A 17,002-nucleotide genomic window follows, 5' to 3' on the forward strand; every position below is an offset into this window, starting at 1 on the left:
CGACCTTACCAGTTGACAATTTCTTTGTGTCTAATGGAGTGCCATTACTGTGAAGGGAGAGAGAATTTCTTTGGTAGTTAGATCCAATTTGGGCTGAAAAATCATGACACTGAATATTTAGAACACGTCACCTTGTATTAATTAGCATATACGCATTTTTAGTCCTGCACTATCCAAATTCCCAGAAAACAAATTAATCTCATACCATAATGTGACCCACCAAGTGTGAAAACAAATCGGTTATTCCATTCACAGGTTAGAAGCGGCAGAAAATAATACTATGTAAAAGTCTAGATTCAGTTTTAACTGTAAAGTCACAACCGGTACACCTATAATAATGACCTTATCAAGATTAAGATTTAAAGATCTGATGATAGAACATGACAGCTAACATGTTGTAACATGTCTGAAAAGTTTAGTGTAGACTAGGCAGTATGTATTCTTTAATACAGTCTAAGCTGATCAAGAAAGTTTAGACTTCTCTCTATACCTTAACCAATTTAACGTGTATTAAAGGCCTTGTTTACATTATATGCTGTGTAGTTGTAGCCGTATTGGGCGTAGGATATTAGACCAACAAGGTGGGTAAGGTAATATCTTTTATTGGACCAATTTCTGTTGGTGAGAGAGGGAGAAGCTTTCGAGGCACACAGAGCTCTTCGTCAGGGTGACATATTCTAAGTATTCAGTGTCCTGATTTTTCAGCCTGACCTGGATCTAGTGACCTAAGAAATTGCCTCTCCCTTCAGTGATTACACTCCAATAGACTCAAAGTGTCAACCAATAGAGGGAGGTCTGAGTGTATAGAAGATAGCTCTGTATGGCTCAAAAGCTCATCTCTCTCACCAACAGAATTTGGTCCAATAAAAGATATTATCTCACCCACCCTGTTTACGTCCTACTTTTCAAACATGGTAGTTAGAACATGTTAGCTAAAATATTTGGATACCATACCTTTCATTCTAGTCTAGACAAAGGCCATGTGGCTGACAGCTAGACCAATACTGTTGCTACTAAGCCCCAACAGCTCTAGTCATAAATAATCCTTTCGATGTTACTCTAGTAGAATGTAGTTAACTGTAGCCTGCACAGTACAATGTGGATGACTTCAGTAGCAAACTTCACATTAAAAATGTGTGGTTAGGTGTCCCAGAGTTAGAAACAAAGACCTATTTTTCAGGTGGAATTATGCCTTTGTTCTGTGAGGCTAACTGGAGTATGTTTTTGTGGGTTGTTTTTTTGTTTTTGTTTTTTTTGCAGTGGGGAAAATATTTTCGTAATCTGAAATAAATTCTGGAATTGTGTGTGAAAGTTTGAAGAATTATAGCCAGCCTGCTTTGATGAAACATTTTTTTCCCTGCTTGGAGCGAATTAACAATGAAATGTTAGATCATGTGATACTTGGTAGTTGCTTAACACATCCACTAAGTTATCTCCACTTGCAGTGTAACAGAAAGATGTTTACAAGATTTATTTTAGCCAAAAAACCAAACAAACAAAAAAAACCAAAACAAATCCACCACAAAAAACATCATGTTAAAGCAGAACATCTAGACCATTTTTAGCCTTGCTGTCTGTTACTTGATCATTGCAAAGACAATATTTTCTTTAAGAAGAAAGGGAAATGAACACATTCATTCAATTAAAGCTGACCCAGAATGACCACAAGGGAATCTGTCTGTCTCTTTCAGAAAGCCCTCATTGCTTCAATAGTTGTGGTGGTGCAACTTGCAATTCTGGAACACAAAGGGGTAAATGTGTTGCTGGGACAAGCTCAGTGGAGGATGATGAAATCGGAATGAAAGAGATGTATAAACAGCTGTAAGAACTGATTTTTGTTATTTCTTATTACAAATGTAAAAGGGGGTTGGATACCATTGTCCCTTCTGGAAAGTTTATAGTGGGTGTGAAAAATATTGTAAGGAATTCAAATAGCATACAACAGGGACAACTTGGCACAACCAACTGCACCTGTACAAATAGGGGGAGATACATAAAAAACAGAGTAAGTAATCTAAATGGAGTGTCAGGATGGTTTTGTAACAAACTTACTATCCTGGCATAGATTTCCCAACTTTGGTGTACTTCATGTACCTGCTTTGTCAGGAAATCCTGAATACCAGCAGTAAGTTGTGGATCATGCAAATACTTATGAACATGCTTCGCTGTACACACTTGAGTGGGCCTATTGGCATCCATGGTATTTCTCACATGTTTAAATTAAGCATGTTCACATTTGCAGGATTGGGTCCTACAGTGGAAGGATTGCAGTTGTGGTCAGTGGAAAAATAACAAAACTGGTAGAAAAGGATTATCTCTCTACAAAGAGGGCACATAATATTAAATACACAAATGTAGTCCCTGCTTTTGCAGGCACTTAAGCGTGTGTGTAATTTTTCTCAGGTGACCAACACTAATGGAACTATTCATATGAACAGAAGTGGCCCACATGCTTTGAGGTTTGCAGGAATGGGTCCTAAAATTACTGAAAAAGTGTGTGTGTGTGTTTGCCCTGCACTTAGCACAATGGGGCCTTGATCCTCACTGAGGCCTCTTGGCGCTATTGTAATATAATACAAAATCAAAGTCTACAAGTCAGGCAACTCTGAAGCACTGTTTCTATTTCAGTGACAGAACTTGTCTGACCTACCTTGTCCCTGCTTTCCCTGCTGAACAAATTACAGGGTATAAGGCATTTCTACTGCTATGGCAAATCATAGGTCTGATCCCACACATTCCTTGAGCACCTAAAGCTCCACTGAAGACAATGACAGTTTTGAGTTCTTGTGGAATTCAGAATAGGGCTGTCTGCAAGCACAGCTCTACCTAAATCTTAACTGTAGTTGCAGAGAGTCCCATAACAAATACTGAAAACCAAAATTTCCAAGGTAACCTCATCTCTATCGCTGATTTTGCACATTGCATTTGAGCCTGCAAGAAACAGCATTTGTGTGATTAAAATCATGTAATGGTCAGTAGGCTTAGAAAATTCTTTCTGTGCACACAAATACTCTTTGTTGGCTCAAATTTGTGTGTGTGAATAAAATTGTAGGTATAAATTGAGAAACCATTTTTGATATTTTGACCTTTTAAAATATCTGAGTCAGCTACACTCACATTGGGTATCAGTTCATTTCCTGCCATCCTGTAGGCTAAACATCAGCGTAGGCAGCCCTTTAAACACATATTCTTTTAAAAAAAATCAAGTTTTCTTTTAAAATTCTCTCTAAGTAGCAATTGTTAACATTGTTTAATTCAGATATACAAAAAGGTGGTGATGTAATCATCTTGTTCTTAAAGGAAGAGAGAACGTAACCTTCTGCTTGATGTCATGCTACTTATGTACACAAGACGATGGTTTCTGGAAGAAGCAATACCCTATATAAGAAGAACTCTTAGGAAATGCGGAGTAAATTCAGAAGACAGAAACTGAAACTCGGATCTCTTATCCAGTCAAAACACAAGATTTAATGTAATAACTCACAACAGGGTTTGTTCTTGCTTCAGAGGGTTTGTCTACACTGCAATTAGACAAGCGTGGCTGGTCCATGCCAGCTGACTCGGGCTCGTGGGGCTCAGGCATAGGGCTGTTTAATTGTGGTGGAGACATTTGGGCTCTGGCTACAGCCTGAGCTCCGGGATCCTTCCACCTCACAGGGTCCTAGAGCCTGGGCCCCAGCCAAGTGTCTATGCCAGAATTAAACAACCTCTTAGACCAAGCCAACTGGCACAAGCCAGCTGTGCATGTCTAATTGCAGCATAAACATACTCAGAGATCAGTGGGAGCATAATTAAATCCAATACTGTAGAAGCTTGATTTTTAAACTTGTGTGCCTAACTTCAAGCACTCACGTGCCTGAAATGGGTATTTAAAGTGGGTGCTTATAACACCCACAGATCACACTTACATCAACATCTCTGAAAAATCATGCCCAAGGTGTCAAGTTAGTGTTTAAAAATTGAGGCACCCAGAGATCAGTGACCTCTTTTGAAAATTTGGCTGGAGGGCATCAGGTGGCTAAATCAGATCTCATTGCCTCATTTTAGGCATCGTGTTACAAAGTTGGGCTCTTTGGTATGATCTGCCAATGTTCTTCCCTTTTAGGACCATACCACCTAGATAGGTTCACAAAACTTCTACAGATGTCAGAGGACATGGGCATACAAGGCACCAGCATAAGGTTCTTAGCAGGTGAAATTATCTTCATTTATACTCATGTGGACCCTACACTTCAGGGGTTTATGTTATAAAACTTTTTTTTGGTGGAGTTTGCTGCTGATGTAAAACACACCCATTAAGATTACCCTGCACACCAATAAAAGATAGTTAGCTTGATAATTTAAACAAATTACCTGGTCCTGAATTCAGTCAGAAATGAATGCTTCAGTAGTACATCTAATACGTTTCTTCCGTATTGTTATACAGTTCTGCATTGTACTGCTGCAGCCATCTAAATGACTGTGTATGAGAGACAAATAGGTCATTCGACAACTATTTAAATACTTTCTATATTAATGAACACATTAACATGGAGTTAACACACCTTGCCACCTGTCTATGGTAGCACTGTAGAACCCCTTCAGTTGTTTTATGCATTTATTTTGGTGAAAATGCTGAACTGTTGAAACAACTTGTGGAGCTTATATTGGATAACAATAGTAAAGGAAACTTACATCATATCCTGTTTCAGCAGCTCGTGTGTACTATGATTTTGGAATTATGCTGGGGAAGATCTATGACCTGTGTTACACAGGAGGTCAGACTAGATGATCACAATGGGTCCCTTCTGGCCTTAGAATCTACAAATATGTCATAGAATCATAGATTATTAGGGTTGGAAGGGACCTCAAGAGATCATCTAGTCCAACCCCCTGCTCAAAGCAGGACACCTATTGCAGAAATTGAGGTTTCAAACCTTTGTTACCTGTCAGCTCTGTATTCTTGGGGAACCAGGGTGCAGCACCCAGCCTGTTTGACTCATGAAAGACCTCCCCCACCCCCCCAGCCTCTGCTTGAACCAAAGCCGATCAGAAGAAGGACTTACAAAAAACAGCGAAAAGGCAGTGGGAGACACACCTAAACTCCTCCGGACAAGAGTGACAGGGTTAAGGAAACTCCCCTAGCCTCATTTGCATCAAAGATGGGACAGGGAGGCATCTCCATTAGCATACAGAATGGAGAACAGAGATTCCAAGGCAAGAATCGCGCAGAACTCCGGGACCAGAAAAGCAGGGAAGCATTGCATCATGGGGGAATCTCTGCTCCAGATGTTAATGAACCCACGCCTGCACACACCCAGCTCAGTAGTTATCAGACCAATTCTAGTAATAAATCCTTTATTGGTATCCAAAATACTAAAGCTGCCTAAGTGCATTGTGAGCTCCCTCAAAGGAACATCACCCATAGCCAGGAATTATCAGTTCCTATTGTCTAGCCTGAACAAAACAACTCTGGTATTCTCCCTTGAGCCATCAGTTTACCCATAAACAAATCTAGTGTTCTCCCCTGACCCATTGTTCTTTCCCTGCAAAAACCATACCCACACTCAAGTAAGGGTTCTGATGCCTGGATCCAACATCTGCATCAGTTCCATTGGGACTTCATGTTCTCCTGACTGATCGTGCTGGGGGCTCTGCCTGTCTCCAGCACTCTGGACCCTCAGCTACCACCACCACCTGGGAACCCCAATCAATTCAAGCTTCAGGGAGTTGTGAGAACCCATCTCTCTCTCTAGATAGAGCCTTCTGATCCTGACTTATGTGATGAGTTATAGGTTTCTAAACCGGACTTTTATAATCAAATTTAAGTTAGATTTAATATTATAACTTTTTTGTTTATTTGGCTCCCCTATGGTTATTACCTGGCAATAAATAACATTTATGGTTAAGCTGGTTGCTTCTCTCTCTCTCTCCCCTCGTGATTTTTTTTCTTTTTTTTTTGGCTTCCTCATTCACTCTGCAGCAACGCACCTCGTACTGAAGCTAAAGATCTCTGCAGCACCCAAAAATCCTGCAGGGTTTGCTTATCGAGTGGGTTACTACAAGAACAATTGTAATGTGAAAGTGGGGATAGGACGTGCTGAACCTGGGACATATGAGGGTGGCAGATTGAAAGTGCTGCTTGACCAAGCCTGCTCAGGCATACTCTATTCTGGTGCGGTGCCCATGGCATATGAAGGTGGCAGCTTGGAGGTGCTGTTCGACCCAGCCTGCTGAATCCAAGGGCCTATGAGGGTGATAGCTTGGAAATGCTGCTCAATGCAGCCTACTCAGTCCAGGGACATATAAGGGGTCATCTTGGGAGTGCTGATTAACCTGGTCCTCTCAGACACACTCTGTTAGAGAGAGAGAGAGAGTGAGTGTGAGAGAGAGAGGGAGAGTGTGTGTTCATCCGATTCTGGGGCTGGAAGAATCCAACCCTGGGAAACCTAGGTCCTGCAGGATAGCTCCATTGTGGGGGGAAACCTGCAGAAGGAAGAAGTAGAGCTCCATATAAGAACACAAGTGACACAAGCAGTACATTGATAGAATTATAGAAACCCCGCCCCCCAGAGGAGTAACTCTAATAAATGAGCATACCCCAAAGTAACAGACAAATCTGGTAACACCATATACAATGTTCCCTTCCTATGAGCATTTTAATATGTGAGAACAGTGAGGATGGATTTTTCAGGAATTCAGCACCAAGCTAATGAAGACGATTGCTTCTCATTTTCAGTACCATTCCCTTTTCTTCCCACCCTGTTCTCTCTCCAATAAATCCTATTACTTCTACTCCCAACACCTTCCCATCCTCTGAACTGAGCACCAGAAAAGCCCAAGTGGCCAGTTTAATGCCAGACTCTTTCCAAATGCTGTTGGCTGTCTACTGCATACATCTAGTACCCTAATCAGCATGATATCTAAACTTTCCTCCAACTCCTGGTCTCACCTCCCAACATAACTACTGGCCCCTAATCCAAGGGTTAGGTTAAGAACTGGTAGGTGGAAAAGGCATAGAACTATAGGACTAGAAAGGACCACAAGAGTAATCTAGTCTAACCTGTTGCCAAGATGCAGGATTTGTTGTATCTAAACCATCCAAGACAGATGGCTCTCCAGCCTCTTTTCGAAAACCTCCAGTGAAGAAACTTCCACAACCTCCCCAAGGCAATCTGTTCCATTGTTCTACTGTTCTTAGAGTTAGGAAGTTTTTCCTGAGATTTAATCTAAATCTGCTATGTTGTAGTTTGAACCCTTGCTTCTTGTCCTCTGTAGCAAAAGAGAGCAACTTTTCTTCATCTTTTTTGTGCAGCCTTTCAAGTATCTGGAGACTACTATCATATCCCCCCTTAATCTCCTCTTCTAAACTACACATACCCATTCCTTCAGCCTTTGCTCATATGGCTTGCATTCCATCCCTCTGATCATCTTTATTGCTTGCCTCTGGATCCTTTCCAGTTTCTCTACACAGTTTCTCTATACATTGGTGAAATTAGACACACTACTCCAGCTGAAGTCTAACCAGGACCCAGTACTATCACTTCCTGTGACTTGTATGCTATGCCTCTGTTAATGCAACCTAAAATAGCATTTGCTTTTTTTGCAACAGCATTGCATTGCTGACTTACGTTGAGGTTGTGATCCACCACAACTCCCAGATCCTTCTTAGCAGTGCTACTGCCAAGCCAGTTTCCCCCATTCTGTATTTGTGCATTTGGTTTTTCTTCCATAAGGATAGCACCTTACATTTGTCTCTGTTGTCTAGAGCCCAGTTCTCCAATGTATCAAGATCCCTCTGAATTTTAGCTCTATCCTCCAAAGTATTGACAACCTCCCCCTAGATTTGTGTCATCTGCACACTTGAGCAGCACGCTCTCTATTCCTACATTCAGGTAATTAATAAAGATGTTAAACAACAGTGGACCCACAACAGCTCCCTGTGCAACCTCACTTGAGCCCTCTCTCCAATCTGACAACCTTCCATTAATAGTTATAGCATCATGATAGCAATACGGTGGATGGCTTCCAAGCAGCAGGGAGCAAATCCCGCCTTGCCTACTCCAAGCAGTTGAAACCCTCCCTCATCCCTCGTATAGTATCCCCTAACAGCCTCCTGAAACCCTAGAAATGAATGGAGTTCTCAGCAGTTACTTGTTTCTCTGTGAAGAGTCTGTGTGTCTCCCTTTACATGGCTATTAAAGATATTAAGTTGCTAAAGAGAGTAATATAATCATAGAAAAAGATACAGAACTACAAACATAAGAGGGGAAGTGTGGAGTTTGCTGTCTAGTTATTACTGGAATATTTATTTGTACTTAAAGCATTTTCAAAAAATAAAAATTGTAGCAACTTTCAGGTCAGCAGATAATGTGAATTTTTTTTATTTTTATTTTTTACAGCTGATTAGATTTAGATCTCTCTAAGTAGTAAACACTGTTTAGTTTAAATTAATCTGATGATCAATTTTCCTGGTTTTGGGGGAAAATTTAGGTTAGGGTGATAAAGAAACCTTAATTTTCAACTATGCCCAGCACTCAGCATAAAGACCTAGAAACAGATATAAAGGTGAGCTGAAAAATGTTAAGCCTGGTCTACACTACGCGTTTAAACCGGTTTTAGGAGCGTAAAACCAATTTAACGCCACAACCGTCCACACTAAGAGGCCCTTTATATCGGTATAAAGGGCTCTTTAAACCAGTTTCTGTACTCCTCCCTAACGAGAGGAGTAGGGCTAATATCGGTATTACCATATCGGATTGGGGTTAGCGTGGCTGCAGATCGACGGTATTGGCCTCCGGGCGGTATCCCACAGTGCACCACTGACCGCTCTGGACAGCAATCTGAACTCGGATGCAGTGGCCAGGAAAAGCCCCGCGAACTTTTGAATATTTCCTGTTTGCCTAGCGTGGAGCTCAGATCAGCACGTGTGGCAATGCAGTTAAAAATCAAAATAAAGAAAGAGCTCCCGCATGGACCATGCGGATGTGATCGCTGTAAGGGCAGGCAAATCTGTTCTATCAGCGCTCCGTTACAGAAGATGAAATTCAAAATCATTTTTAAAAAATCTCCAGACAGACGCCATAGCAGGGTCTCAGCGCACTGCTGCGTGACAAACGTAACGGAAAGCCAAAGAATCAAATGGACGCTCATGGACTGGAGGACTCAAGCTATCCCACAGTTCCTGCAGTCTCCGAAAAGCATTTGCATTCTTGGCTGAGCTCCAAATGCTTCTAGGGTCAAACACAGTGTCCGCGGTGGGTCAGGGCATAGCTCGGCAATTTACGCACCCCCCCACGCACCCCCAGAAGTGAAAGGGAAAACAATCCTCTCTTGACTCTTTTATATGTCACCCTATCTTTACTGAATGCTGCAGATAGACGCGATGGTGCAGCACTCAACACCAACATCCTTGCTCCCCCACGCTATGGCTGGCTGATGGTACAAAATGACTGGTATCTGTCCTCGTCATCAGCCTATTGGCACATGGGGCAGTGCAAAAGGACTGGTAACCATGCTGACTAGCATCTGTTAGGTCGATCAAGGGCGCCTGGTCCTAATTTTTCCTGGTAGATGGTACAGTATGGCTGATAACCATCGTCGTCATAGCAACAGGGGGCTGAGCTCCATCAGCCCCCACCCTTCATGTGTAAAGAAAAGATTCAAGTGCCCCTGAACTAGCAGAGGGATGCTGGGCTCCTCTCCTACACACTCCTTACTGTCCTGTCTGGACTATCATAGCAGCTGGAGGCTGCCTTCCACTCATATCTCACTAACAAGTCACTGTGTCTTATTCCTGCATTCTTTATTACTTCATCACACAAGTGGGGGGATAATGCTACGGTAGCCCAGGAAGGCTGAGGGAAGAATGGAATCAACAGGTGGGGTTGTTGCAGGAGCACCCCCTGTGAATAGAATACAGCTCATAATTTCTGCAGGATCTGACACAGAGCAGCTGTGCTCTCTGGTTCTCTGATACAGTGGTTCTCTAGTACACTTGCCCATATTCTAGGCAGGACTGATTCTATTTTTAGATACCAAAAAGGAGGGATTGACTCAGGGAGTCATTCCCAATTTTGGCTTTTGTGCCCCTGGCTAAGAGCAGCCAGGGGCACTTATGACAGCAGCAAATGGAACAGTGCAAAAGGACTGGTAGCCACGATCATCTTATTACCAATTTATGGATTGGTAGATGGTACAGTATGGCTGATAACCATCTCTGCTGTCATGCAAAAGCAAAAGCATGCTGCTGTGTAGCGCTGCTGAATCGCCTCTGTCAGCGGTATCTAGTACATATACGGTGACAGTCAGAAAAGGCAAAACAGGCTCCATGATTGCCATGCTATGGCATCTGCCAGGGCAATCCAGGGAAAAAAGGCGCGAAATGCTTGTCTGCCGTTGCTTTCCCAGAGGAAGGAGTGACTGACGACATTTACCCAGAACCACCCGCGACAATGATTATTGCCCCATCAGGCACTGGGATCTCAACCCGGAAATTCCAAGGGGCGGGGGAGGCTGCGGGAACTATGGGATAGCTACGGAATAGCTACCCACAGTGCAACGCTCCAGAAGTCGATGCTAGCCTTGGACCGTGGACGCACACCACCGATTTAATGTGTTTAGTGTGGCCGCGCGCACTCGATTTTATACAATCTGTTTTACAAAACCGGTTTATGAATAGTCCCGTAGTGTAGACGTACCCTTAGTTGATAGAATCCCAAACAATAGATTACATTTTAAATACATCTATTTAATGTCAGTGAAGTCATACCTTATTTACTAAGCCCAGGGTATTTGAATTGCAGTCCTTCAGTTCTCTTGTAAAACAGTGGTTGGTGTCACTATCGTAGCATAGCAGAACTAAAGTGACAAGAAACACTACTTTTAAAAAAATAAACTAAAGTGAGTGGAAACAGGCAAGTGAGACAGGAGTTAACTGTCCATGGATCAAAAACCAAAACAAAAAACAGCGATGCAGGTTCTTACTGCTATAATATTTCTGCTGTTCCAGTCTTTTCATCAGAGTAGACACAGCTGGATAATGTTTTTGTGAAAACCAAGAGTCCATCACTGACAAAACATAAGAAACATTTCTGTGAGCAAAGCTAGATTTGAATCAGTCTCCAACAGGGAAATGTCAGTATATTAACCCAAGATACTTTTGATTCACCCAGTCCAGAAATCCACTATTTCAACAGACACAGTCCTAAGACAAGAGAAATATTTGTACTAATAGTTTCACAGGTTTTTTTGGATGGTAGAAGAACTGAAAAGGATGATAAAGGCTGAGAAGCCCAAAATTTGATGCTTAAAATTTGCTTTCAAAATAACTCCTTAAAATGTGGTTATATAGTTTGAATGACATTAAAAATAGCATTGTGAGGGTAAATCCCATTACCCAGAACAACCCCATTGCCTTCACTAGAGTTAGTACAGATTGGACACTTGTGAACAGTCGCGAGGCACAAAAAACCAAATGCAGCTCACTCTCCCAGAGCTATTTTGGCAAAGAGACATCAGTCACTACAGTCAACAGATGTAACTCTGAACACAGGAACTGCAGTTGCTGAGTAAGAACAATGACTGACCTTCCGTAACTCTTGTTCTTCAAGATGTGTTGCTCAGGTAGACTCCATGATAGGTGTGTGTGCACCACATGCACAGTTGCCAGAGATTTCCCCCTCAATGGTATCCATTGGGCTGGCTCTAGCACCCCCTGGAGTCGTGTGCATATGCATAAGGGGTGCCACAGACCCACACCCTCTCAGTTCCTTTCTGCCGATACCTCCGTCAGAGGGGTAGGAGGGTGGGTCATGGAATAGACATGAACAACACATCTCGAAGAACAACAGTTACAAAAGGTTAGTAACCATTTTTTCTTCAAGTGCTTGCTCATGTCCATTCCCTGCTAGGTGACTCACAAGCAGTACTCCTGGAGGTGGGCTCGAAGTTCCTGGATGTGCTGACTGCAACACTGTTCTCCCGAAACTGGCATTGTCACGGCCCTGTTGGTTGATGGCATAGTGGGACGCGAAGGTAGGAACCGACAACCAGGTTGCAGCTTTGCAGATGTCCTGGATTGGTATCCGTGTAAGGAATACTACTGACAAAGCATGGGCACTTGTGGAATGAGCGGTCACAATGGATGGAGGCAGAACGTTCACCTGTTTGTAGCAAGCTCGGATACAAGTGGTTATCCAAGACAAAAATTCTTTGGGTTGACATGGGTAGCCCTCTCATCTTTTCTGCTACTGCTACAAAGAGTTGCGGAAGGGCTTAGTTCCCTCAATATAAAAGGCAAGGGCTCGCCTACTATCCAGCATACGAAGCTAACATTCCTCAGAGGTCTTGTGAGGTTTTGGGAAGGAGACAGGTAGAAAAATGACCTGGTTGCTGTGGAATTGCGACACCATCTTTGGTAGGAAGGCCAGATGGGGGCACAGTTGGACCTTGTCCTTGAAGAACACTATGTAGGGTGGTTCTGACATAAGGGCTTTGATCTCAGAGACCCTGCTGTCTGAGGTGATTGCCACCAGAAGGGCGACCTTCCAGGAGAGAAGCAGTAGGGAGCAGGATGCTAATGGCTCAAAGTAGGATGTGTGAGCCTCAACAGGACCAGGTTTATGTCCCATGGGGAGCTTGGTTTGTGAACCTGAGGATAGAGTCTTTCCTTGAGAAATCGGACTGTCATCTCATGGGAGAACACTGATCTGCAACTCACAGGAGGGTGATATAGGCACTAAATGAACTTTAATAGATGCGTGTGTCAGACCTTGCTGCTTTAAGTGGAGCAGATAGTCCAAGATAGAGTGAAGAGAAGATCGAGGTGGAGAGAGATCCCATTCAGAGGCCCAACAAGTGAAACATTTCCACTTGGCCAAGTAGGTAGCCCTGGTGGAAAGCTTTCTACTACCTAGCAAGACCTGTTCTGAGCATGCCTGTTCTTCAGGGTTCTGCCATGTGGCATCCATTCCGTCTGGTGCAAGACAGCGAGGTTCAGGTGAAGCAGCTGGTTGTGGTCTTGAGAAATCAGGTCTGGGTGGAGTGGGAGCAAAAGTGGAGGTGCCACTGAGAGTTCCAAGAGAGTGCTAAACCAATGTTCACATGGCCCATGCTGGGACTATCAGAGTAACCCTCACCTTGTCCCACTTGATTTTTAGGAGGACCTTGTGAACCAAGGAGATTGGGGGAAAAGGCATAGAGGAGCTCGTCTGCCCATGACAGCAGGAAAGCTGTCCAAGAGAGAGCCTGGGCTGTGTCTGCACAGTGAACAAAATTGGTGGCATTTCCTGTTCTGCTTGGTAGTGAACAGGTTCATCGGGAAGATGGATCTGGTAAGCTCCAGGTGAAGGGACCTCTTGTGGTGAGAGGGAAAGATCTTCTGAGATGATCTGGCAGCATGTTACAGGCTCGCGGGAGATGCGTTGCCTCAAGGTGAATGGCGTGTTTCCCGCAGAAGTTCCACAGCCAGAGGGCCTCCTAGCACAAGGCCGAAGATCAAGTCCCTCCCTGCTTGTTGATGTAAACCATGGATGCGGTGTTCTTTGTTAGGACATGCACCACTTTGCCTGAGATCTGGGGAAGGAACATTTGGCAAACTAAGTGCACTGCCCTGAGTTCCCTGACATTTATATCTAGGGAGAGTTCTTCCTGAGATTGTTGAGGTGGGCTCCCCACTGTAGGTCTCGGGTGTCCGAGACTAAGGCTACTGATGGCTGATGGGCAACAAAAGGTACCACCCTCACTACCAATCCTGGGTCTTTCCACCAGCCCAAGGAAGTGAGGACCAAAGGCAGGATCGTGCTTATTGAGTCTAAGCGGAGTCTGCTCATGGAGTAGACTGATGCCAGCAACATCTGGAAAGGCCTGAGGCACAGCCTTGCCTACTGTACCACTTGAATATATGCTGCCATGTGTCCCAATAGTTTGAGGCAGACCTGAGCAGTCGTTATTGGGTGGACCGTGACCTCAGATATCAGATCCGGCAGGAATGCTCTGGCTTGGGTTGAGTCAAGCACTGCCCCAATTAACTCTATTCTCTGAACTGGGACCAGAGTTGACTTTTTCTCATTTATGAGCAGACCCAGCACCTGGAAGGTGGCCCAGATTGTACTAATGCTGTGCCGTACATGAGCCTGCGACCGACCTTTGGTCAGCCAGTCATCGAGGTATGGGTAGACTTGCATGCCTCAGCGCCTGAGGAAGGCTGCTACTACCATCATACACTTTGTGAAGACCCCTATGGCTGCTGATAGCCTGAAGGGGAGAGTAGTGAATTGGTAGTGACATTGACCCACTACAAATCTGAGGAATCTCCTGTGACCATGGAAGATAAAGATGTGGAAATAAGCGTCCTTTAAGTCAAAGACGGTGTACCAGTCTCCTGGATCCAGGAAGGGAAATGATGGAGGCCAAGGAGACAATGCAAAAAATCTGTTTCTTCAGCGATCTGTTGAGGCGACAGATCCAGGATGGGCCATAGGCCCCCTTTGGCATTAGGAAATACCTGGAGTAAAACCCTACCCTCTTGTCTCAGGGAACTTCCTCTTTGGCCCCCACATTTCGGAGGAATTGCACCTTCTGGGCAATGAGTTGCTCGTGAGACAGGTCCCTGAAGATGGACTGGGGTGGGGGTGGAACAGTGATGGATGAAAATTGAAGGGTGTAACCGGACTGCTACTGTACTCAGGACCCAATGGTCTGACGTTATATATGACCACGCTGGGCCGAAAACAAAGGAGGGAGCGGATCTGGATTGGAGACTAGTGTATAGCCCTCGGGTGCACCTTCAAAAGGCCTGCTTGGCTCCACCGGAGTATCTGAGAGAGCCTGATTGTGAGGCTTAGGTGGAAGGGCGGGTTTGGCATCGTTTGTAACCCTACCCGTTTCTTTTGTAGGGCTCCTGCCTGGAAGGCTCCATGAACCTGGAAGGCTGCTGGGGCCTAAAGTGCTTCCTGGAAGCTAGTGACGTGTAAAGGAAGGAAGGGCAGCCCTCGAGTGCTTGAGGCCATGAAGTTTCAAGTCAGTCTGCTCTGAAAACAGTGAGGAGCCTTCAAAAGGGGAGGTCCTGAATGGACTGCTGAACTTCATGAGATAGGCCAGAGGACTGGAGCCATGAACAACACCTCTTGGTGACTGCAGATGCCGTAGTCCTGGCCGCTGAGTCGGCCACATCCAGAGCTGCCTGAAGGGAGGTTCTGGTCACACTCTTGCCCTCCTCCAGGATGGCCATGAACTTCTGCCTCAACTCCTGTGGGAGGAAGTCCTTAAATGTGGACAATGAGTCCCATAGATTAAAATTGTACCTCCCCAGCAAAGCCTGCTGGTTGGAGATACATAACTGGAGGTTGCCTGTTGAATAAACCTTTCATCCAAAAAGGTCTAGTCTCTTAGCGTCTTTATTCTCGGAGATAGCTCTTGACTGCCCCTGCCTGTCCCGTTCATTTGCTGCCGACACTACCAAGGACCCTGAGGGTGGGGCAAATAAAGGTATTTGAACCCACTTGCCAGTACACAGTATTTCTTCTTTGCCCTCTTTGAGGTGGGGGGCAGAGGAGGAGGAGTCTGCCACAGCATTTTGATGGGTCCCATCACCACTTTGTTGATGAGCAAGGCCACTCTGGAGGAAGAAGCTGCAGCTAGAATATCAATCTGGTTGTATGCTGACTCCTCAACCTCCAGATCCAGCTTTGCAGCAACTCTTTTCAGGAGATCCTGGTGGGCCCTGAAATTGTCTTGAGGGAGCAGGTTACTAGGTCCTGCAACCGCCTCATCTGAATAGATGAGGAGGAGGCTTACCCTGGAGGAGGGGCTCCCTCCTCTTCCTCTGCTTCCACCACATCCATTGGGGTCACCTTCTGGACATCAGCAGTGGGGTCAGTACCAGAGTCAGGGTCCAGTGCTGAATGGGAAGGGCCAGTAGCCTGTCTTTTTGAGTATGAGTGGTGGGAAGGCAGGCCAGTACCAGGGGAAGCTCCCAAGGGTTCCAGTACAGCCACTGCATCAGTATCAAAGTCCGGTGGAGTGTAGGTTTTGGGTGGACAGAAAGATTCCTCTTCGGACTGTGAAGAGGAGCAGTACCCGCTTCTGCCTCCAGGCGGTATCAGGGATCCGGGGACCAGCAGCAGATTGATGATCATTGTGTCAGGATCATGGAGGGCTTGTCCCTAGAAGGTGCCTAGGTGGCCGGTGCTAGGAAGGAGCTTGATGCTCCTTCCTCTCTCCTGTCTTTTGCCGTCTTGGTTTACGAGGGTCCTTGCAGAGTTGGCAGGACCGGAGGAGACAGCATGTCCTTTGCTGCTTGGAAAGCCTCCGGGGTTGAAGGAGCCAGAAAACGTCTGGTCCTGCGGCTGGCTGCAGGAGTTGGTGGTGAGTCCCGAACTGGACTAGGCATTCTAGGCGGAGTCAGTGGTGCCATCACTGGGAGGACAAGTGGCCCAACACAGCATATACCAGCACATATGCGTGTGACTCCAAGGGGGCTAGAGATGGCCCAATGGATACTACTGAGGGAAAAAGTCTCCAGCACCAGTGCCCGTGGCATGCGCACACCTAGCATGGAATGGAAGCAGTCGAAGAAAGTGCCATTTTACAGTCACTTTCTGAGTAGCATCACATTGTAAAAATCCATCAGCTTTCCATACTAAGTATACAGCAACACAAAAATCGCAGCTCGTGATGTGCAAACAACTCTGCATTAACAATGTGCATCAGCAACATCTACCGTCACTACTGCCTCCAATATTAGCAAAGAAAGGACTGAAGCTGAAAAATCTTGTTCTGATCATGGAAGGATGAACAAATTAATTTAAAAACCCAAACAAATCAGTTTCTTAAGTGTGTAGTGTAACATTTCTCAGCCTAATTAGAGATTTTAAACTGTCTGCGACTTCACTGTCAGATATTAAAATACACTTATTTTATATTACTACATTTACACATATACACTTCACCAAAGGAATATTTTATTTTAAAAAAAATCAAAGTTCATCAAGTATTAAAATTAACTTTTCAAAATTTAACA

At 44.6% G+C, this 17,002-nt stretch overlaps 1 protein-coding gene across 1 annotated transcript in view; it reads left to right on the plus strand.

Moving 5' to 3' along the window:
• Positions 1–5,216, plus strand: part of LOC120401307 — a 52,449-nt gene extending 47,233 nt beyond the window's left edge. Inside the window, exons 9-10 of the mRNA XM_039531100.1 lie at positions 1,692–1,821; positions 3,301–5,216. Of these exons, the coding sequence (XP_039387034.1) occupies positions 1,692–1,821; positions 3,301–3,433 (263 nt within the window). The 3' untranslated portion in view covers positions 3,434–5,216. The remainder of the gene's footprint in view (positions 1–1,691; positions 1,822–3,300) is intronic.
• The last annotated feature ends 11,786 nt before the right edge of the window (positions 5,217–17,002 follow it).

The sequence above is a fragment of the Mauremys reevesii genome, linkage group 3, assembly GCF_016161935.1.
Source record: "Mauremys reevesii isolate NIE-2019 linkage group 3, ASM1616193v1, whole genome shotgun sequence".
NCBI lineage: Eukaryota > Metazoa > Chordata > Testudines > Geoemydidae > Mauremys > Mauremys reevesii.